At 44.6% G+C, this 23313-nt stretch overlaps 1 protein-coding gene across 1 annotated transcript in view; it reads right to left on the bottom strand.

Annotated features, from left to right (window-relative positions):
• LOC120066284 (FERM domain-containing protein 5) overlaps window positions 1–23313 on the bottom strand; it is a 125293-nt gene that overhangs the window by 20797 nt on the left and 81183 nt on the right. The window contains exons 2-4 of the mRNA XM_039017561.1: window positions 5468–5572; window positions 4089–4131; window positions 3201–3279 (exon numbers count right to left, since the gene is read on the bottom strand). Of these exons, the coding sequence (XP_038873489.1) occupies window positions 3201–3279; window positions 4089–4131; window positions 5468–5572 (227 nt within the window). The remainder of the gene's footprint in view (window positions 1–3200; window positions 3280–4088; window positions 4132–5467; window positions 5573–23313) is intronic.

Genomic DNA, 23313 nt, shown 5'->3' with positions numbered 1-23313 from the left:
ATCCCAGATTCCCCTGAAACCAACTTCCCACAACCAACACCAAAATGAGCCCAGGAGAACCCATGCATGTGAATGCGAAGAATATACACTACCGTTCAAAAGTTTGGGGTCAAATGTACTTGTTTTTGAAAGAAAAGCTAACTTTTTTGTCCTTTAAAATAGCATCAAATTGATCAGAAATACAGTGTAGACATTGTTAATGTTGTAAATAACTATTGTAGCTGGAAATGGCAGATTTTTTATGGAATATAGAAAGAGGAGAAGGCCAGCATCCCGGCGTCGCCTCTTCACTGTTGACGTTGAGACTGGTGTTTTGCTGGTACTATTTAATGAAGCTGCTAGTTGAGGACTTGTGAGGCATCTGTTTCTCAAACTAGACACCCTAATGTACTTGTCCTCTTGCTCAGTCGTGCACCGGGTCCTCCCACTCTTTCTATTCTGGTTAGAGACAGTTTGCGCTGTTCTTTGAAGGGAGTAGTACACAGCGTTGTACGAGATTTTCAGTTTCTTGGCAATTTCTCGCATGGAATAGCCTTAATTTCTCAGAACAAGAATAGACTGACAAGTTTCAGAAGAAAGTTATTTGTTTCTGGACATTTTCAGCCTGTAATCGAATCCACAAATGCTGATGCTCCAGATACTCAACTAGTCTAAAGAAGGACAGTTTTATTGCTTTTTTAATCAGAACAACAGTTTTCAGCTGTGCTAACATAATTGCAAAATAGTTTTCTAATGATCAATTAGCCTTTTAAAATGATAAACTTGGATTAGCTAACACAACGTGCCATTGGAACACTTTGGAGTGATGATTGCTGATAATGGGCCTCTGTACGCCTATGTAGATATTCCATACAAAATCAGCCATTTCCAGCTACGTTTCCAATACAATAACAATGTCTACACTGTATTTCTGATCAATTTAACGTTATTTTAATGGACAAAAAATTGCCATTTCTTCAAAAACAAGGACATTTCTTAGTGACCCCAAACTTTTGAACGGTAGTGTACATATCCTCGGCTGTAATTTTGTCATCTAGGCCAGCTCCACAACAGCTAATAGTATGTCACTTAAGGAGCCATAGGTGCTAAAAAGGAAATTTCATTTTCTCTCTTTGGGTGACTCCAGTTAAATGGCTGATGCTGTAAATTGTCTGCCCTACATTTCTTTTGTCTTTTCTGCTTGCCTTTCACATCTCTGCTGTCGGTAGATTTGGTGAAGGACAGCTGTGAAATTAAATGAATATTTGACCCATCTCTATCCTCTTCCCTCATTGTGTGATCTAACCTTTGTGCCATATATTGTCCAGTATCCCTTCAGTATTTGATTAATGAGGAAACTATATTGAAGAAAACTTCAGTGTCATTGATTATTTCCTCTCCTCTCCTTCCTCTCCTCTCCCTCTCATCCTGCCCTACCATTCTCATCATATCTCTTCCTCTCTCTAGTATGAGGTGGTCTATCCTGCCCTACCAATCTCATCATATCTCTTCCTCTCTCTAGTATGAGGTGGTCTATCCTGCCCTACCATTCTCATCATATCTCTTCCTCTCTCTAGTATGAGGTGGTCTATCCTGCCCTACCAATCTCATCATATATCTTCCTCTCTCTAGTATGAGGTGGTCTATCCTGCCCTACCAATCTCATCATATCTCTTCCTCTCTCTAGTATGAGGTGGTCTATCCTGCCCTACCAATCTCAACATATCTCTTCCTCTCTCTAGTATGAGATGGTCTATCCTGCCCTACCAATCTCATCATATCTCTTCCTCTCTCTAGTATGAGGTGGTCTATCCTGCCCTACCAATCTCATCATATCTCTTCCTCTCTCTAGTATGAGGTGGTCTATCCTGCCCTACCATTCTCATATCTCTTCCTCTCTCTAGTATGAGGTGGTCTATCCTGCCTTACCAATCTCATCATATCTCTTCCTCTCTCTAGTATGAGGTGGTCTATCCTGCCCTACCAATCTCATCATATCTCTTCCTCTCTCTAGTATGAGGTGGTCTATCCTGCCCTACCATTCTCATATCTCTTCCTCTCTCTAGTATGAGGTGGTCTATCCTGCCTTACCAATCTCATCATATCTCTTCCTCTCTCTAGTATGAGGTGGTCTATCCTGCCCTACCATTCTCATATCTCTTCCTCTCTCTAGTATGAGGTGGTCTATCCTGCCCTACCATTCTCATATCTCTTCCTCTCTCTAGTATGAGGTGGTCTATCCCGCCCTACCACTCTCATCATATCTCTCGCTAACTATATTTCTCTTTTCCTCAGCCTTCACTCTCCTTCTCCCCTCTCCATCCATTCATAATTCACATAATTCATTATCTGCACTCTGCATTCTGTGTTCATTTCATCACACCTAAGTGTAGACTCCCTGGACGGTAATGAATATGAGATGGCAACCACCTGATTCAAACAGGCTAGGTTGGTGTGCCTCCTTTCAACACATACACACATTGTAATAGACATTAGCAAACACACATGTACTAATGCACAGACACAAGAAACACATTCATACTCAATTGCACACGTACTTGCTTCTTTAATGTCATCATCAAGTGGTTGAAATCAGAGAGTATCAGAGGGCGTTTAAAGGCCCTATTGAGGGCACAGAGGGGCTTTTCTGGGTAACCTCATTGCAGACTGCACAGGGGAGAAGAGTCAGGCGAGGAAATGCATAAGTGATTCTAATCTGAGCTAGCTGGGAGCTAATCATGTATCATTTAGAGGAGTCTGCTAGCCGTAATTGACCCTCAGTCTTCCTCCTTCCCTCAGCAGTCAGCCAGCCAGAGAGACCAACGCAGAGCACAGCTACACAACCTCGCAATTTAGCAGCCATTCTACTTCAGAGAGCAGGCTTGCTCACAAGCTTAAACAGCACTGTCTTTTTAAAATATTTATTGCATTGTTTTTAGAAAAAGTGCTCTTTTATTATAGAGGCCCTTCAATAATGTCTGGGAAAAAATACTGTCAGTGCATTCAGAACACAAACATTTCTTGGGAAAATGAAAAGTGTGAGAGAAGGTGATAAACAACAGACGCTGCTTTGAAACTGCTTTAGAAAAGGCTAAAGTTATTGAAGATGTTTATACACAAAGCTTTCATGTCTGCTTTCCTTGACTTCCTCTTCATACTAGAGTCTGGGGGAGTGGTTGTTGGCATTTCTCTACTTTGCTGAGATTCACACAAAGTCCTACCTGGTGATTTCCTCTTTGAGAGCAGCGGGGTCAGGGGGGTAAAACTTGACTCTGAGACACATGGTGAACGGAGGCTGGGCTGGGGAACAAAGGAAAAGGAGAACCAAATAGTCAGGAACATTTCATGATCACAGTTCAAATGATTAACTGAAAAAATGCTCTAAATGCACCACCTTGCAAAAGTGTCTAGCATAGTTCTAACCTGACCTGTGTTTGATTCAGACACTATGAAGTTAGAATTTAAAATGACTAGTCAATTTAAACACTCATGGATTAAGCAATCTGTGAAGGGGGCACTGACAAATGATTACTGTAAATGACAATTAGCTTCGATCTTTACTTCATATCATCACAAGGTAAACAGTAGAATAGGTAAACGGTATCTCACTTAAAGGGAAAATTATTTTGCATCATCATAATGATGTGGCCGGTGACACTTTGCTTCTTGAAAGTCCAATATCTTGAAAACTTGACTGCTGACATGAAAAACATTTTGGGACTGTATCAACAGTGGACTAATGAAAAAAAATACCAAAAGATAGATGTTGACTGGATTTTCCCTTTAAGCTCTGTATCCACAATTAGGGAGACACAGTTCATGATGATTTGCAAGAGAGTGGGTGAGAGACCTTTTGTGTGGATTATCTTCTGCTAGGATTTATGTGAGTTCTCATAAGGGACAATTCATACAGTTCTGTCCTTCCAGTCAAATGGAGAATCTTGATCTATTGAAATCCTAATACAGTAACTTCCTACCATTTGAATTCAAATGCACATTCATTAGTCAAATTAGATGATGCGTCATTAAAGATGCCATGGTGATGATAACTATAATTGCTCAATTAGCAGAATGATCATAGCATGAAGAGGAAGACACTAAAGACTTACATTTCATCTGCTTGGCAATACACTTTGTGACCTCCAACCAATGCTGCATCAACAACAAAAAGACATATGATCAAAGTGTGACAAAAGTGAAACATGTCTAAAAATCCTGCAATGACACTGACACCACGCTCATATCACTCTACATCGCTCTACGAAGCAGGTTAAATGCAATAAACAGGAATGACAGTTCATCGAAAGACGTGTGAAAACCTGTGTTATGTCATGTCAGCTTCACGCCTAAAACACACTGACACATGTCTCTGTTCATATCCAACATCCATCTCTAATCATCATATAATTAATGCTATCAGTTCCTGATTTGTATAATTAAATCATCATCATACTGAAGCAAATTGAACAGTAAGGGCATACAGAGATAACAGCTCTCTCTATAAATGACAGTAATGGATGGTCTTTCAAATTATAATACTATACCACCAGCATGCCTGGGGCTGCCTAGACAGACAGACAAGCAGACACTGTGCAGTGGCAGTGCTCTCTAGGGTCAGTTCAGAAGGTGACTGGTTTTGCCAGTATATCAGGCACTGATTCATCCCCCATCCTTCTGGCAACATTCACTCCATCAATTCCCTCTCTCCGCCAACCCCTCACCCTAACAACAACCACTGAAATAGCCCTGAGTGGCAGCATAGGAAATGCAGGATGGGCAGGACCAGTCTTGTCTCTGATGCTAAAACACACAATGTGAGCGAGCACATGTTAATTCTTCATGAATCAAGCAGTGCAGCTACAAGCCATCTCTGAGTAATAACCCTCTGTGCTCTGCTGCTGCTGCTGATGATGATGATGATTGTATGAGTGTCTCTCTAAAAGCGTGTGTTATGAAAGTGTCACGCCCTGATCTGTTTCACCTGTTCCTGTGATTGTCTCCACCCCCTCCAGGTGTCGCTTATTTTCCCCAGTGTATTTATCCCTGTGTTTCCCGTCTCTCTGTGCCAGTTCGTCTTGTATGTTTAGTCAAGTCAACCAGCATGTTTTTCCGGTACTCCTTTTCTATTCTCTTTTTATAGTCCTCCCGGTTCTGAGCCCTGCCTGACTCTGGACTACTTTCCTGCCTGCCTGATCATCCTGCCTGCCCTGACCTTGATTCTACCTGCCCTTCGGTACCTATTGGACTCTGATCTGGTTTTGACCTTTTTGCCTGTCCACAACCATTCTCTTGCCTACCCCGTTGGATTAATAAACATTTTAAGACTCCAACCATCTGCCTCCTGTGTCTGCATCTGGGTCTCGCCTTGTGCCTTGATAGAAATAAATAAAATAACATATCTTCAATCTGGCCCTGTATCTCTTTAAACAGTCACCTCTACCACAGCATGCTTCATCCAACACAGACACAGACACACACACTCACTCACCCGCTGCTTGTCTGGGTCCACATATCTGATGCCGAAGTAGTCCTTCTCCAGCAGATTCAGGTGGTGGCAGATGAGGTCGAACAGATACTGTCCTTTAGCATCCCGCTGCAAGAGAAGGGAAAAACAATAGCATGAGAAACTCACAGCGAACACAAGAAAAGACCACAACTAACAACTTAAAAGGAAATTTTGAGGCAATATCCCCACTGATAGGGATCAAGTGGTCCGGCCCAGCCCAGGAACTCAACAACTTCATGAGGACATGAGGGAGAATGTGAGATTGAGGGAGGAGGTAATTACTGATAGCAGAACGTGCTTCATATTTTCCAGACCCTGTGGAGATATCCAGGATTCATCCAATATTAATGACAACCACTACAGCCATCTGCAGATTCTAGGCCAGAAACCCTCCATAGCTAAAGCACAATGAGAGAATGGATTAAGTGTGCTGACAACTGGCTGGGTTAGACTGACATTTGTTCAGGGAGATGACTCAGAGACGGGGAGGGTGATATGATACTGGGTCTTGAAGACTTTATGATAACCAAACAACGCACATCAAGTATCATACAGTATAAGTATGAAGATTTAAAGGCATTAATGATGTATGAATGGATTTAAAGGCATTAATAGGAGATCAAAGAGAAGTCAACTCACTTGGCACAAATTGGTAAATCAACATTGTTTCCACATCATTGCAATCCCCCAATATCTATGTGATGACGTTAAATCAACATGAAAAACTGAGTTGATTTGAAAAAAGTCCATGACAGAGTGACATTTTTGGCTGATTTCACTTTGAATTCACGTTAGTTGACAACTCAACCATATGTAAATCAAAACTAGACATTGAACTGACGTCTTTGCCCAGTGGGAAGACATTGAAGGAGAGGATAGAAGAGGACAGGAGACTGCCCACCTTCACAAGCCTTTCCCCTCCCTCTCTGACACATCGCTGAAAGACTTATCCAGCTCCCAGCACTGATTACCATTTAAAATGTCACTCAGACCAACATGTTTTCCATAATAATAGCCACACTCTCTGAATTATTCCAGAAAGATAAGTTATTTAAGTTTCCAACAAACATTGCACACCACCATTACAAGTTGTTTTCCCTCAGGCATTTGTGAGGACTGCTGGTATTAGCAAAAGCACACACCAGGGATGATTACAGCTCATTGGAACAGGGTGGTGATCCATTCAGCAGGCAGGCAACTAATACATCTCTCTACCTAGCCTACAACCTAAGAGTTTTATACTGCAGGCTCAGCCAGGCTGTCAGCTTAACACTGTGTCAGTCATCTAACTATAGTCTAGAGGAATGGCACTGGTCCTGTGATGAGCATGTGTACTGGGACTGGGTGGACTACAATTCTGACACACTGGCACTGTGTTTCAATACCCTGTTCTCATACAGTAACAAATCAAATTTTATTTGTCACATGTGCCGAATACAACAGGTGTAGACCTTACAGTGAAATGCTTACTTACAAGCCCTTTACCAACAATGCAGTTTTAAGAAAATACTTTAAAAAGTAGAGATAAGAATAACAAATAATTAAAGAGCAGCAGTAACTAACAAAAGCGGGGCAATATACAGGGGGTACCGGTACAGAGTCAATGTGCAGTGGCACCACTGTCGAGGTAATTGAGGTAATATGTACATGTAGGTAGAGTTATTAAAGTGACTATAAATAGATAATAACAGAGAGTAGCAGCAGCGTAGAAGGGGAGGGGGTGCAAATAATCTGGGTAGCCATTTGATTAGATGTTCAGGAGTCTTATGGCTTGAGAGTAGAAGCTGTTTAGAAGCAGAGAGAACAGTCTATGACTAGGGTGGCTGGAGTCTTTGACAATTTTTAGGGCCTTCCTCTGACACCGCCTGGTATAGAGGTCCTGGATGGCAAGAAGCTTGGCCCCGGTGATGTACTGGGCCATATGCAAATCCCTCTGTAGTGTCTTGCAGTCGGAGGCCGAGCAGTTGCCATACCAGGCAGTGATGCAACCCGTCAGGATGCTCTCGATGGTGCAGCTGTAAAACCTTTTGAGGATCTGAGGACCCATACCAAATCTTTTCAGTCTCCTGAGGGGGAAAGGTTTTGTCGTGCCCTATTCACCTATGGACCATGTTAGTTTGTTGGTGATGTGGACGCCAAGGAACTTGAAGCTCTCAACCTGTTCCACTACAGCCCCGTTGATGAGAATGGGGGCGTGCTTGGTCCTCCTTTTCCTGTAGTCCACAATAATCTCCTTTGTCTTGATGACGTTGAGGGAGAGGTTGTTGTCCTTGTCCTGAGGTTGTTGCACCACGAGGTCAGGTCTCTGACCTCCTCCCTATAGGTTGTCTCATCATTGTCAGTGATCAGGCCTACCCCTGTTGTGTCATCGGCAAACTTAATGATGGTGTTGGAGTCTTGCCTGGCCATGCAGTCATGAGTGAACAGGGAGCACAGGAGGGGACTGAGCACGCACCTCTGAGGGGCCCCCGTGTTGAGGATCAGGGTGGCGGATGTGTTGTTACCTACCCTTACTACCTGGAACGGCCCGTCAGGAAGTCCAGGATCCAGTTGCAGAGGGAGGTGTTTAGACCCAGGGTCCTTAGCTTAGTGATGAGCTTTGCGGGCACTATGGTGTTGAACGCTGAGCTGTAGTCAGTGAATAGCATTCTCACATAGTTGTTCCCTTTGTCCAGGTGTGAAAGGGCTGTGTGTAGTGCAATAGAGATTGCATCATCTGTGGATCTGTTGGGGTGGTATGCAAATCGGAGTGGGTCTAGGGTTTCTGGGATAATGGTGTTGATGTGAGCCATGACCAGCCTTTCAAAGCATGTCATGGCTACAGACGTGAGTGCTACGGTTCGGTATTCATTTAGGCAGGTTATCTTAGTGTTCTTGGGCACAGGGACTATGGTGGTCTGCTTGAAACATGTAGGTATTACAGACATGGAGAGGTTGAAAATGTCAGTGAAGACACTTTCCAGTCGGTCAGCGCATGCTCGTAGTACACGTCCTGGTAATCCGTATGGCCCTGTGGCCTTGTGAACATTGACCTGCTTAAAGGTCTTATTCACATCGGCTGCGGAGAGCGTGATCACACAGTTGTCCGGAACAGCTGATGCCCTCGTGCATGTTTCAGTGTTACTTGCCTCAAAGCGAGCATAGAAGTTATTTAGCTCGTCTGGTAGGCTCTTGTCACTGAGCAGCTCTCGGCTGTGCTTCCCTTTGTAGTCTGTAATAGTTTGCATGCCCTGCCACATCCGACGAGCGTCGGAGCCGGTGTAGTACGATTCGATCTTAGTCCTGTATTGACGCTTTGCTTGTTTGATGGTTCGTCGGAGGGTATAGCGGGATTTCTTATAAGCTCCGGGGTTAGAGTCCCGCTCCTTGAAAGCGGCATCTCTACCCTTTAGCTCAGTGCGAATGTTGCCTGTAATCCATGGCTTCTGGTTGGGGTATGTACGTACAGTCAATGTGGGGACGATGTCATCGATGCACTAATTGATGAAACCAGTGAAAAACAGATGTGGTGTACTCCTCAATACCATCAGAAGAATCCCGGGAACATATTCCAGTCTGTGCTAGCAAAACACTCCTGTAGTTTAGCATCTACTTCATCTGACCACTTTTTCATAGACCGAGTCACTGTGCTTCCTGCTTTAATTTTTGCTTGTAAGCAGGAATCAGGAGGATAGAATTATGGTCAGATTGCCTATTGGAAGGTGAGGGAGAGCTTTGTTCACGTCTCTGTGTGTGGAGTAAAGGTGGTCTATAGTTTTTTTCCCCTCAAGTTGCACACTTAACATTCTGATAGAAATGAGGTAAAACTGATTTAAGTTTCCCTGCATTAAAGTCCCCGGCCACTAGGAGCGCTGCCTCTGGATGAGTGTTTTCCTGTTTGCTTATGGCGGTATACACCTCATTGGGTGCGGTCATAGTGCCAGCGTCGGTCTGTGGTGATATGTAGACAGCTATGAAAAATACAGATGAAAACTCTCTAGGTAGATAGTGTGGTGTACAGCTTATCATGATATACTCAACCTCGGATGAGCAAAACCTTGAGACTTCCTTAGATATCGTGCACCAGCGGTTGTTTACAAATATACATAGGCTCCCGCTCCGTGTCTTACCAGAGGCTGCTGTTCTATCCTGCCGATAGAGTGTATAACCCGCCAGCTGTATGTTATTAATGTCGTCGTTCAGCCACGACTCGGTGAAACATAAGATATTACAGTTTTTATTGTCCCGTTGGTAGGATATAGAGTTGAAGTCAGAAGTTAACATACACTTAGGTTGGAGTCATTAAAACTCGTTTTTAAACCACTCCACAAATGTCTTGTTAACAACTATAGTTTCGGCAAGTCGGTTAGAACATCTGCTTTGTGCATGACACAAGTAATTTCCCCAACAATTGTTTACAGACAGGTTATTTCACTTATAATTCACTGTATCACAATTCCAGTGGGTCAGAAGTTTACATACACTAAGTTGACTGTGCCTTTAAACAGCTTGGAACATTCCAGAAAATGATATCATGGCTTTAGAAGCTTCTGATAGGCTAATTGACATCATTTAAGTCAATTGGAGGTGTACCTGTGGATGTATTTCAAGGCCTACCTTCAAACTCAGTGCCTCTTTGCTTGACATCATGGGAAAATCAAAAGAAATCAGCCAATAACTCAGAAAAAACAATGTAAACCTCCACAAGTCTGGTTCATCCTTGGGAGCAATTTCCAAACGCCTGAAGGTACCACGTTCATCTGTACAAACAATAGTATGCAAGTTTTAACATCATGGGACCATGCAGCCGTCACACCGCTCAGGAAGGAGACGCGTTCTGTCTCCTAGAGATGAACGTACCTTGGTGCGAACAGTGCAAATAAATCCCAGAACAACAGCAAAGGACCTAGTGAAGATGCTGGAGGAAACAGGCACAAAAGTATATATATCCACAGTAAAACGAGTCCTATAACGACATAACCTGAAAGGCCGCTCAGCAAGGAAGAAGCCACTGCTCCAAAACTGCCATAAAAAAGCCAGACTACGGTTTGCAACTGCACATGGGGACAGATCGTACTTTTTGGAGAAATGTCCTCTGGTCTGATGAAACAAAAATAGAACTGTTTGGCCATAATGACTAGCGTTATGTTTGGAGGAAAAAGGGGGAGGCTTGCAAGCCGAAGACCACCATCCGAACTGTGAAGCATGGGTGTGGCAGCATCATGTTGTGGGGGTGCTTTTCTGCAGGAGGGACTGGTGCACTTCACAAAATAGATGGCATCAAGAGGGAGGAAAATTATGTGGATATATTGAAGCAACATCTCAAGACATCAGTCAGGAAGTTGAAGCTTGGTCGCAAATGGGTCTTCCAAATGGACAATGACCCCAAGCATACTTCCAAAGTTGTGGCAAAATGGCTTAAGGACAACAAAGTCAAGGTATTGGAGTGGCCATCACAAAGCCCTGACCTCAATCCTGTAGAAAACTTGTGGGCAGAACTGAAAAAGTGTGTGCGAGCAAGGATGCCTACAAACCTGACTCAGTTACACCAGCTCTGTCATGAGGAATGGGCCAAAATTCTCCCAACTTATTGTGGGAAGCTTGTGGAAGGCTACCCGAAACGTTTATCCCAAATTAAACAATTTAAAGGCAATGCTACCAAATACTAATTGAGTGTATGTAAACTTCTGACCCTCTGGGAATGTGATGAAAGAAATAAAAGCTGAAATAAATCATTCTCTCTACTATTATTCTGACATTTCACATTCTTAAAATAAAGTGGTGATCCTAACTGACCTAAAACAGGGAATATTTACTAGGATTAAATGTCAGGAATTGTGAAAAACTGAGTTTAAATGTATTTGGCTTAGGTGTATGTAAACCTCTGACTTCAACTGTACGTGCTTTCATTTCGTCCTATTTCTTTTCCAGCGATTGAAAGCTAGCTAGCAGTAAGGATGGCAAAGGCAGATTAGCCACTCGTCGCCTGATCCGCACAAGGCACTCCGATCTCTTTCTGCAAAATCACTGTTTCTTTCTCCAGCGAATGATGGGGATGAGGGCCTGTTCGGGTGTTTGGAGTATATCCTTCCCATCCGACTCATTAAAGAAAAATTCTTTGTCCAATTCGAGGTGAGTAATTGCTGTTCTGATGTCCAGAAGCTCTTTTCGGTCATAAGAGACAGTAGCAGCAACATTATGCACAAAATAAGTTACAAACAATGGGAAAAAAACAAACAAAATAGCACGGTTGGTTAAGAGCCAATAAAACATCAGCCATCCTCTCCGGCGCCATCTTCACTACATCTTTTTAGTGTAGTTGTAACCTCACAGATTACTATACAAAATCAGACAAACTACAGTCTAAATCATTAGAATATCATGAATAAGTAACAATGTAATACAATTAATCTTCAAAGCAATGCTATAGGGCTATCTTCTGTATACCACCAATACCTTGTCACAGCACAACTGATTGGCTCAAACGCATTAAGGAAAGAAATTCTACAAATTAACTTTTAACAAGGCACACCTGTTAATTGAAATGCATTCCAGGTGACTACCTCATGAAGCTGGTTGAGAGAATGCCAAGAGTGTGCAAAGCTGTCATCAAGGCAAAGGGTTGCTACTTTGAAGAATCTCTAATATAAAATATATTTTGATTTGTTTAACACTTTTTGGGTTACTACATGATTCCATATGTGTTATTTCATAGTTTTGATGTCTTCACTATTATTCTACAATGTATAAAATAGTAAAAATAAAGAAAAACCCTTGAATGAGTAGGTGTGTCCAAACCTTTGACTGGTACTATATATATATATTTATATATATATATATATATATATATATATATATATATGTGTGTGTGTGTATTATGGTGTAAATTACATATTAATAGCTGAAGTGGATGTACACATGCAGCTGCTGATGTAGTGTCTTCTACGCATGACGTGTGTGACATATTAAGAGGATTGCAACTCCCAGTCTAACTAATAACTGTGATTTGGATGAGGAGGTGATAAATCAGTGCCAGGGAGTGAACAGAGATTAATGTTGGCGCTGATCACTCCACCAGAGATGGTAGAGAAAGCAAGACATCTCACTTGCAATTTTTTTCTGGTGGGGGTGGGGATGGGACAATAAGTAGACTGGAGCCAGCTGTTATTGGGCAGTTTCCCATAGAATAAAATCCTGTCTGTGTAAGTGGGCGTTCCCTCTCTTGCGTAAGCATGCCAGAGATTACGGAGGAACCGTGAGCTCACGCAGGAAAGCATGCGCACGCGAGAGAGAAAGCCCACTTTACATAGACAGGAACCGTGACCATTGTTTCCCAATGATAAACTGCCTGAGTAAGACATCTTCATATATCTACCATCTTTGGCTCCACTGCTCTCCCTCTCCACCTTCCTCTCCATGCCAGGGAAAAACAGGCCTCACGTGCCACCTCACTCCCTCCCCACTGGTTCACTGGGGGCCATTTAATGGAGCTCAGTAATGGGGTCAGTAAACACACATGCTCCTCACAATCAAACTCATAAGCTCATAACATAAGTCTTCACTCTCTAAGGAACATGCTTCAAGGTCAAGTATATCAGGTGTCAGATAAACCAGTCACACTGCTATTGATAACATGTCAGCCTCCTAATGCTGTGTTGGGGCTACGTTTAACAGAACATCATCACAGTGAAGGATGTGAAAATCTCTGCTTGAGTTCATGTAGAATCTGTAACCCCCTATAGCAGTATGGGAATGGAATGAAGTCTATTTAGTGGCCTTGGTCAGGAAAATAAGGTGGTTAATCCAAATGTATATCTACAGCATCCATATACTGTATCTAGCATCTCTCACTGTCCCTATTTGCATAACAACCAGAGACGTTCATGATGCCCTCAGTGTGGTCAGAGCTCTGCATGTCTATTTTTGGTAGTCTGACAGATGGGGTGCAGTGGACCTTAAATGCACCCGATTAAAGCATGCCAAGCACAATGTGATGTGTGGGTGAACAGCAGAGGATTCCCTAAATGAGCTCCTGACACAGAGGGGACTGAAGCCTGCTGGGAATGTCTGACCATGTGTGGGTAACATGCTGCTGTGGGTAACATGCTGCTGTGGGCCTGGACACAACCTGATGGCTGCTGCTGTTATTGGATCTTGATGGATCTCACCAGTCCAGAGAACAAGACGACATCATGTCCCTCTCCATCACAATTAAGAACAGTATGACCCTAGAGCTTCAGGCCAGGCCAGGCAGTTTGGACTGCAAGAGTCAGCCTCAGTCACTCGCGCTCTCCTCATTGGGCCTGTGATGGCAGAGGAAGTGTCCCTGGGAGCAGTAGTCTCCTCCATGTCATTACTCAGTCTCCAGATAACACACTTCATTAAGAGAGAGCTCTGTCAGAGAAGGCTTACTGGGTGCCAGCCGTGACTCTCCGGACAAATATCGGCGCGAGGGAGCGGTGCTCGAGGTGTCACAGTCTGACCTTTCCACAAGACTAAGGGCTCCCGGGCTGCCATGGGCGATCGCCACTGTCACTTCTAGACCGCTCTTTCACAGCGAGCTCACAAATCAACCCGACGAGCCTGCTTACTGGGCTCGGGCATCAAAAATAGAAGCGCAGGGCTGTTGCATTGTGCAAGGACACACACTCGCTTATCAATTATGCATATTAGATAATACAGTAAATTACACAGATCCCTCAATAAGATAAATCACAGTCTCTCACTCGTGTATTGACACAAATATCCTGTCATGCATCATTATGTACTACATACAGTGCATTCGGAAAGTATTCAGACCCCTTGACTATTTCCACATTTTGTTACATTACAGCCTTATTCTAAAATTGATCAAATTGTTTTTTCCCTCATCAATCTACACACAATACCCCATAATGACAAAGCAAAAACAGGTTTTTAGAAATGTTTGCAAATGTATTAAAAATAAAAAACGGAAATATCACATTCACATAAGTACTGTATTCAGACCCTTCACTCAGTACTTTGTTGAAGCACCTTTGGTAGAGATTACAGCCTTGCATCTTCTTGGGTATGAAGCAACAAGCTTGGCACACCTGTATTTGGGAAGTTTCTCCCATTCTTCTCTGCAGAACCTCTCAAGCTCTGTCAGGTTGGATGGGGAGCGTCACTGCACAGCTATTTTCAGGTCTCTCCAGAGATGTTCTATCGGGTTCAAGTCCGGGCTCTGGCTGGGCCATTCAAGAACATTCAGAGACTTGTCCCGAAGTCACGCCTGCGTTGTCTTGGCTGTGTGCTTAGGGTCATTGTTCTGTTGGAAGGTGAACCTTCACCCCAGTCTGAGGTCCTGAGCACTCTGGATCAGGTTTTCATCAATGATCTCTCTGTACTTTGCTGCTTTCATCTTTCCCTCGTTCCTGACTAGTCTCCCAGTCCCTGCCGCTGAAAAACACCCCCACAGCAGGATGCTGTCATGACCATGCTTCACTGTAGGGATGGTGCCAGGTTTCCTCCAGACGTGAAGCTTGGCATTCAGGCCAAAGAGTTCAATCTTTCATCAGACCAGTGATTCTTGTTTCTCATGGTCTGAGATTCCTTTAGGTGCCTTTTGGCAAACTTCAAGGGGGCTGTCATGTGCCTTTTACTGAGGAGTGGCTTCTGTCTGGCCAGGTCTGATTGGTGGAGTGCTGCAGAGATGGTTGTCCTTTTGGAAGGTTCTCCCATCTCCACAGAGAAACTCTGGAGCTTTTTCAGAGTGACCATTGGGTTCTTGATTACCTCTTTGACCAAGGCCCTTCTTTCCCGATAACTCAGTTTGGCCGGGCGGCCAGCTCTAGGAAGAGTCTTGGTAGTTCTAAACTTCTTCAATTTCAGAATGATGGAAGCCACTGTGTTTTTGGGGACCTTCAATGCTGCAGAAATATTTTGGTACCCTTCCCCAGATCTGTGCCTCGACACAATCCTGTCTCGGAGCTCTACGGACAATTCCTTCAACCTCATGGCTTGGTTTTGCTCTGACATGCACTGCCAACAGTGGGACCTTATATAGACAGACATGTGCCTTTCCAAATCATGTCCAATCAATTGAATTTACCACAGGTGGACTCCAATCAAGTTGTAGAAACATCTTAAGGATGATCAATGGAAACAGGATGCACAGGACTCAATTTCGAGTCTCATAGCAAAAGGTCTGACTACTTATGTAAATAAGGTATTTCTGTTTTTTGTTTTTATACATTTGCAAACATTTCTAAAAACCTGTTTTCACTTTGTCATTATGGGGTATTGTGTGTAGATTGATGAGGAAAACAATTAATTTAATTCATTTTAGAATAAGGCTGTAACGTCACAAAATGTGGAAAAGGGAAGAGGTCTGAATACTTTCCGAATGCAACCCATGCCAAGGAGAGCCAATGACAAAGCAAAAAAGGCTGAGAGACAGTGATGTATATGGACGAACGATGATGCTTTGAGTCAGACAGGAAGCCTTTCTTTGGTTACAGACAGCAAGTGTGTTAGTATTCCATAGCACTCCTCTTTCCCTCTCCTTCTCTTCTCTCTCTCCCTTTCTGAGTTGTTTCTTTCCCCCACACAGAGCCCAGCTGCATTATTCCCCTCCAACAGGCTCTGTAATTACAGGATGTGTGTGATTGTGTGGCGGGAATAAAGGATCTAATGAATAATGCTGGTGAATTCCTAATTAAAACTAATGCAGCGTCTCTTCAGTTGGGTTGGCCATGGATTGTTTAAGGGTGTCTGACCAAACTGCCAATATAATCTACTGGTCTGACCATTGACTAACCAAATAGCATCTCTGATAAAGACACTGATTTGTTTGTGTGAACAGGGATATGCAGACTCCTTTCAGATGAATCACTTAAATGGACTTGTTTTATAGCGAGGGGAAACACAATGCTGTTGGCTCGTGTGTGACTGGTGTGTGTGTGTGTGTGTGTGTGCGTGTGTGTGGGTGGGGGGGGGGGGGGGGGGGGGGGGGGGGGGGGGGTAAAGCACTGAGAGGAACAGGAGTGGTAGAGCCCTGGGATAATTCCTCTGGTTTCATTAGCAGATTACTTTCCTTATCTCCGGGGCCTGGGGTGTGTGAGTGATTGTAGCAGGCTCACTCAACCACTAGCCAGCCCTGTGTGAATGTTCAAACTCAGGCCCTGCTACCTCAACCAGTCCGCAGCAACAGCAGCATCACAGCCTGGGGTCTGAGGCCCAGAGCGCACCCACGGCAACTCATCCAGAACCCATTACATACAGTACACAAACAGTTCTGCTTGGAACAGAAAATCAACCATCAAGTTCTCAAGCCAAGTAACAGCCGTGTAATGTAGAGAACATTTAACGATCACCCAGGAAATCTATAGGTTCTTTTAAACAGAGAACATAACATCAGACCGTCCTAAAGAGCAGATCATTATGAGTTAGATTTATGAAATTAATTCTTTAGCACTCAACACATTTATCAAGCAGTTTAGCTTTATTGATCCCAGAGAGTGCCCTCCAGAGATCTGCTGTGTTCTGCTGTTATGGGAATGTAAGGCATCAAGGATACAGAGCAAATTCTCCACTCAGCAACTTCACACTTTCCCCATAGCCTCGCCTGTCAGGTTTATACTGTAATGTATGGAAGACACACGTCTGGGAACAAGGCCACAGACTCCCTCTAAAACTTCCACCTGCACTGGGCCAGTGCTGCTCCTCTACCCCAATTAAAACGTACTGTGTACTGTACTGAAATCTACTTTTCTTTACTGAACTATACTCTACTGTCACGACAACAACAGCAACCACTCTGGCTGCTCCTGTCTGGCGGACGGCTCTGGCTGCTCCTGTCTGGCGGACGGCTCTGGCTGCTCCTGTCTGGCGGACGGCTCTGGCTGCTCCTGTCTGGCGGACGGCTCTGGCTGCTCCTGTCTGGCGGACGGCTCTGGCTGCTCCTGTCTGGCGGACGGCTCTGGCTGCTCCTGTCTGGCGGACGGCTCTGGCTGCTCCTGTCTGGCGGACGGCTCTGGCTGCTCCTGACTGGCGGGCGGCTCTGGCTGCTCCTGACAGACGGGCGGCTCTGACGGCTCGGGACAGACGGGCGGCTCTGACGGCTCGGGACAGACGGGCAGCTCTGACGGCTCGGGACAGACGGGCAGCTCTGACGGCTCGGGACAGACGGGCAGCTCTGACGGCTCGGGACAGACGGGCAGCTCTGACGGCTCGGGACAGACGGGCAGCTCTGACGGCACTGGGCAGACGGACAGTGCAGGCGGCACTGGGCAGACGGCAGACTCTGGCCGGCTGAGGCGCACAGTAGCCTGGTGCGTGGTACCGGAACTGGAGGTACCGGGCTAAGGACACGCACCTCAAGGCTAGTGCGGGGAGCAGCAACAGGATGCACAGGACTCTGGAGACGCACAGGAGGCTTGGTGCGTGGTGCCGGAACTGGTGGTCCCGGGCTGGAGACACGCACCATAGGGCGAGTGCGTGGAGGAGGAACAGGGCTCTGGAGACACACTGGAAGCCTGGTGCGTGGTGTAGGCACTGGTGGTACTGGGCTGGGGCGGGGAGGTGGTGCCGGATATACCGGACCATGCAGGCGTACTGGCTCCCTTGAGCACTGAGCCTGCCCAACCTTACCTGGTTGTATGCTCCCCGTAGCCCGACCAGTGCGGGGAGGTGGAATAACCCGCACTGGGCTGTGTAGGCGAACCGGGGACACCATGCGTAAGGCTGGTGCCATGTATGCCGGCCCGAGGAGACGCACTGGAGACCAGACGCGTTGAGCCGGCTTCATGGCACCTGGCCCAATCTAGCCCTGCCAGTGCGGGGAGGTGGAATAACCCGCACAGGGCTATGCACACGTACAGGAGACACCATGCGCTCTACCGCATAACACGGTGTCTGCCCGTACTCTCGCACTCCACGGTAAGCATAGGGAGTTGGCGCAGGTCTCCTACCTGACTTCGCCACACTCCGTTGTAGCCCCCCCCCCAAGATTTTTTTTGGGCTGACTCACAGGCTTCCTACCGCGTCGTCGTGCTGCCTCCATTCGCCGGTATCCCTCCTCACACTGCTCCAGAGAATCCCAGGCGGGCTCCGGCATTCTCCCTGGGTCGATCGCCCACCTGTCGATCTCCTCCCACGTAGTATAGTCCAGACTCCGCTCCCATTGCCATAAATCCTGTGTAGGTTGCTCCTGCTGCTGCTTAACACGCTGCTTGGTCCGAGTTTGGTGGGTAATTCTGTCACGATCGTCGTAACTTTGAAGAAGAGTGGACCAAGGCGCAGCGTGATAGAAAGACATCTTCTTTATTATGAAGACGAAACAAACGAACAAAAACAACAAACAGACGACCGTGAAGCTATTCAAACAAATAGTGCTGACACTAAACACTAGACATAGACAATTACCCACAATAGCCTAATGCCTATGGCTGCCTTAAATATGGCTCCCAATCAGAGACAATGAATGACAGCTGTCTCTGATTGAGAACCATTCAGGCAACCATAGACTTACCTAGACACCTACACTCAACACAAACCCATACACTCTACCAAAAACCCCCTATACCATACACCCACCCCAGACGAGACAACTATACACAAACATCCCCCCTGTCACACCCTGACCTAACCAAAATATTACAGAAAACAAAGATAACTAAGGCCAGGGCGTGACATCTACTGTGCTGTACTATGCTGTCCAAACTTGTGAACCCAACTGTGGTTTGTGACTACTGTTGGGGTTCGTTCTTTGTTCCTTGTCAATCATTGGCTCATTGGTGAAATTAGCATTCAGACAATATATTTAATTAAATCATTCAAAAACCTTTATTAATGCAATTGCAGACAGAAGTTGACAACAGGAACATAGCACGCATGTTTCCGAGTAAGTTCTGCAAAATAGAAAAGGGTCCGAGTTGTTTTATTATTCCTACAGTCATATATCTTAGTGATGTCACTGCCTACGTCATTACCTTCTACTCATGAGACCAAAACCATGCTTACACAGCTATATAAACAAGAGTTTTAGTGTTATCTAAAATCTCAGCAGTAAATGTCCACTCCCCAATTTGATTTATAGTGGAATGTCTGACTAGTCTCTTATCTCTTACACTCCCCTGCAGAGTTCTGTCTTCACAGTCACACATTTCTCAGACAGTTTCTTTATAAGAGGCAGAGATTAGAAAAGACTGTGGAACAATATTAAACATTTATAATGAATATATATGTTGTTAATCTGTAGTCTAGGACCCTATAAATGTAAGGAGGGAGGGTCTTATAACCCCTCCCCTTCTATTAATACAACATAAATGTAACGATCGTTGTTGGAAGGATGGTCGGACCAAGATTCAGCGTGGGGTAGGTTAATCATTTTTATTTATGATAACCGGCACAAAAACAAGAAAGAGTATCAAACGAAACGTTCAGCTTTGTAGGGCTAAAAAGCAACAATACAAAAACAAGATCCCACACACAACAGGTGGAAAAAGGCTGCCTAAATATGATCCCCAATCAGAGACAACGATAGACAGCTGCCTCTGATTGGGAACCATACCAGGCCAACATAGAAAATTAAAAACTAGACTACCCACCCTAGTCACACCCTGATCTAACCAAAATAGAGAATAAAAAGCCTCTCTAAGGTCAGGGCGTGACAATAAGCATAATCAATTATTATAATACATCAAACATTTGGTACAGCCCCTATCATGACCCCAAGGTGAACCCGACACTACTATCATTTCCCATTGTATCCAATTCAATTGCAGAAATTCCTTTACCAATTTATTTTTTTTCGTTACCGATTTCGAGTTAAAATCACTTAATTCATAAACAAAATTGAGATCAGTAAAAACACTACAACTCATTTATGTCTACCATTACTTGTTACTTCTGTGAACTTTCATTATCCTCCCTCCCCATGAGGAAGAGTGATTAGAAAATATCTTAACAATATGTGGGTTTTTGGTAATGGACTTTCAAGGCACAAGGCAATGTTTCTTAAACTTACAGAAGGTAGAAAAATGTATCCAAAACTATACATACACTGAGTATACCAAACATTAGGAACCCCTTCTTAATATGCCTTAATTTCTCTTAGTTTTCATTTGACACCCAATTTGACATGCTCCTATGAACTTCACATGTTGGTGCTCATGGGTCCTTTCACATGGAAACTACCAAAACTTTCAAATCAAAATCAAATCAAATTTGTCACATCCACACAGTTAGCAGATGTTATTTCGGGTGTAGCGAAATGCTTGTGTTTCTAGCTCCAACAGTGCAGTAATATCTAACAATTCGCAACTATACAAACATTTAAAATTAAGGAATATATAAATATTGGGATGAGCAATGTCGGACTGGCATAGACTAAATACAGTATAATAAAATACAGTATATACACATGAGATGAGTAAAGCAAAAATATGTAAACATTATTAAAGTGACTAGTGTTCCATTATTAAAGTGGCCAGTGATTTCAAGCCTTCCTTTGATATCGGGTGCTGTAGGTGTCCTGGAGGGCAGGTAGTTTGCCCCCGGTGATGCGTTGGGCAGACCGCACCACCCTCTGTAGAGCCATGCATTTACGGGCGGTGCAGTTGCCATACCAGGCGGTGATGCCGCCCAACAGGATGCTCTCAATTTTGCATCTGTAAAAGTTTGTGAGGGTTTTAGGTGCAAAGCCAAATTTATTCAGCCTCCTGAGATTGAAGAGGCACTGTTGCGCCTTCTTCACCACACGGTCTGTGTGTGTGGACCATTTCAGATCGTCAGTGATGTGTACACCGAGGAACTTGAAACTTTCCACCTGCTCCACTGCGATCCCACGATGTGGATAGGGGCGTGCTCCCTCTGCTGTTTCCTGAAGTCAACGATCAGCTCCTTTGTTTTGTCGACATTGAGTGAGTGGTTATTTTCCTGGCACCACACTCCCAGGGCCCTCACTTCCTCTCTGTAGGCTGTCTCATCATTGTTGGTTATCAGGCCTACTAGTGTTGTTTCGTCTGCAAACTTGATGAGTTCAGGAGGGAGTTGAGCACGCACGTTTCAACGTGGCACCGTCATAGGATGCCACCTTTCCAACAAGTCAGTGTGTCAAGTTTCTGACCTGCTATACCTGCCTCGGTCAACTGTAAGTGCTGTTATTGTGAAGTGGAAACGTCCAGCGAGTGCTGAAGTGCGTAGCGCGTAAAAATAATCTGTCCTCGGTTGCAACACTCACTACCAAGTTCCAAACTGGCTCTGGAAGCAACGTCAGCACAATAATTGTTTGTCGGGAGGCCGAGCAGCCGCACACAAGCCTAAGATCACCATGTGCAATGCTAAGCATCGGTTGGAGTGGTGTAAAGCTTGCTGCCATTGGACTCTGGAGCAGTGGAAACGCTCTCTCTGGAGTGATGAATCACGCTTCACCATCTGGCAGTCCGACGGACAAATCTGGGTTTGATAGATGCCAGGAGAACGCTACCTGCTCCAACTGTAAAGTTTGGTGGAAGAGGAATAATGGTCTGGGGCTGTTTTTCATGGTTCGGGCTAGGCCCCATAGTTCCGGTGTAGGGAAATCTTAAAGCTACAGCATACCAGCATACAACGACATTCTAGACAATTCTCTGCTTCCAACTTTGTTGCAACAGTTTGGGAAGGCCCTTTCCTGTTTCAGCATGACAATGCCCCTGTGCACAAAGCGAGGTCCATACAGAAATGGTTTGTCGAGATCGGTGTGGAACAACTTGACTGGCCTGCACAGAGCCCTGACCTCAACCCCATCAAACACCTTTGGGATGAATTGGAAAGGCGACTGCGAGCCAGGCCTAATATCCCAACATCAGTGCCCAACCTCACTAATACTCTTGTGGCTGAATGGAAGCAAGTCCCCGCAGTAACATCTAGTGGAAAGCCTTCCCTGTTAAAGCAGCAAAGGGGGACCAACTCCATATTAATAACCATGATTTCGGAATGAGATGTTCGACGAGCAGATGTCCACATACACTATATAGCCAAAGGTATCGTGTTGCAGTTGCATGGGAACAATGCATTAACTTATTGTTAAAGAAAAGACAAACCCGCACACTGCTCTTACTAGTATTACTTTTTTATTGAAGCTTACATGTCGGCCTCTTGGCCTTCATCAGAGCGTACTGTGTCTACATGTACTGGAACCTCCAGAAAGTTGTTGCATGTTGAGAGAATCAGGTTGTATTGTCCAGGAACGAATTCCTGCAGCCTCCTATCAGCACCCAGGGTTCCCACCAGCAGCATGATGCTCTGCCTGGAGAAACAGCAAGCCGTTCACCCTCACCAGCCAGAAAGTGGGCCATCAAAACACAATAGGAATGAGGCAGAGTATGGATTTGCCCCAGAAACAGGAAGAACCAGAAAAACAAGCAAAGCAACAGAAGCTGGGGAGTGGGGATGGACTGAAAAAAACAAAGAGACTACATGTACATGTAATATAAACCACACATAATACTTAGCATGAGCGTCCATAGAAGCTTTTGCATGCTCAATTGAGCAGAATATTAAATATAGCTTTATATGAAATGTAAGTTGGCATGTGCAGAACACAGACGATATATCAACTCTTCAGGGAGAGAGAATCCACACTACCTAAATGGCATAGGTAAACTTCCAGTGCTCAAGTGCTTCAAGTTCAATAATGATGCATAATTAACAAGTGTGTCAAAGCTCTATGATAACAGCTTTTATAAACAAATCATTAATTACATACACAACTTAATGTATGTACAGGGTTCTAACCTAGTGTGGGCCAGATTTTCCCTGGTAGACTGGATTCTGTGAGAGAGAGCCTGGTCTGTCTGAATCATTTATTGAGATTGCAGCTCCTCGGGCCTCCATCAAAGCATTGA

This window comes from Salvelinus namaycush, chromosome 21 (genome assembly GCF_016432855.1).
Source record: "Salvelinus namaycush isolate Seneca chromosome 21, SaNama_1.0, whole genome shotgun sequence".
Lineage (NCBI taxonomy): Eukaryota > Metazoa > Chordata > Actinopteri > Salmoniformes > Salmonidae > Salvelinus > Salvelinus namaycush.
Note: the sequence above shows the minus strand (reverse complement) of the source record. Positions and strands in the feature narration are given on the sequence as shown.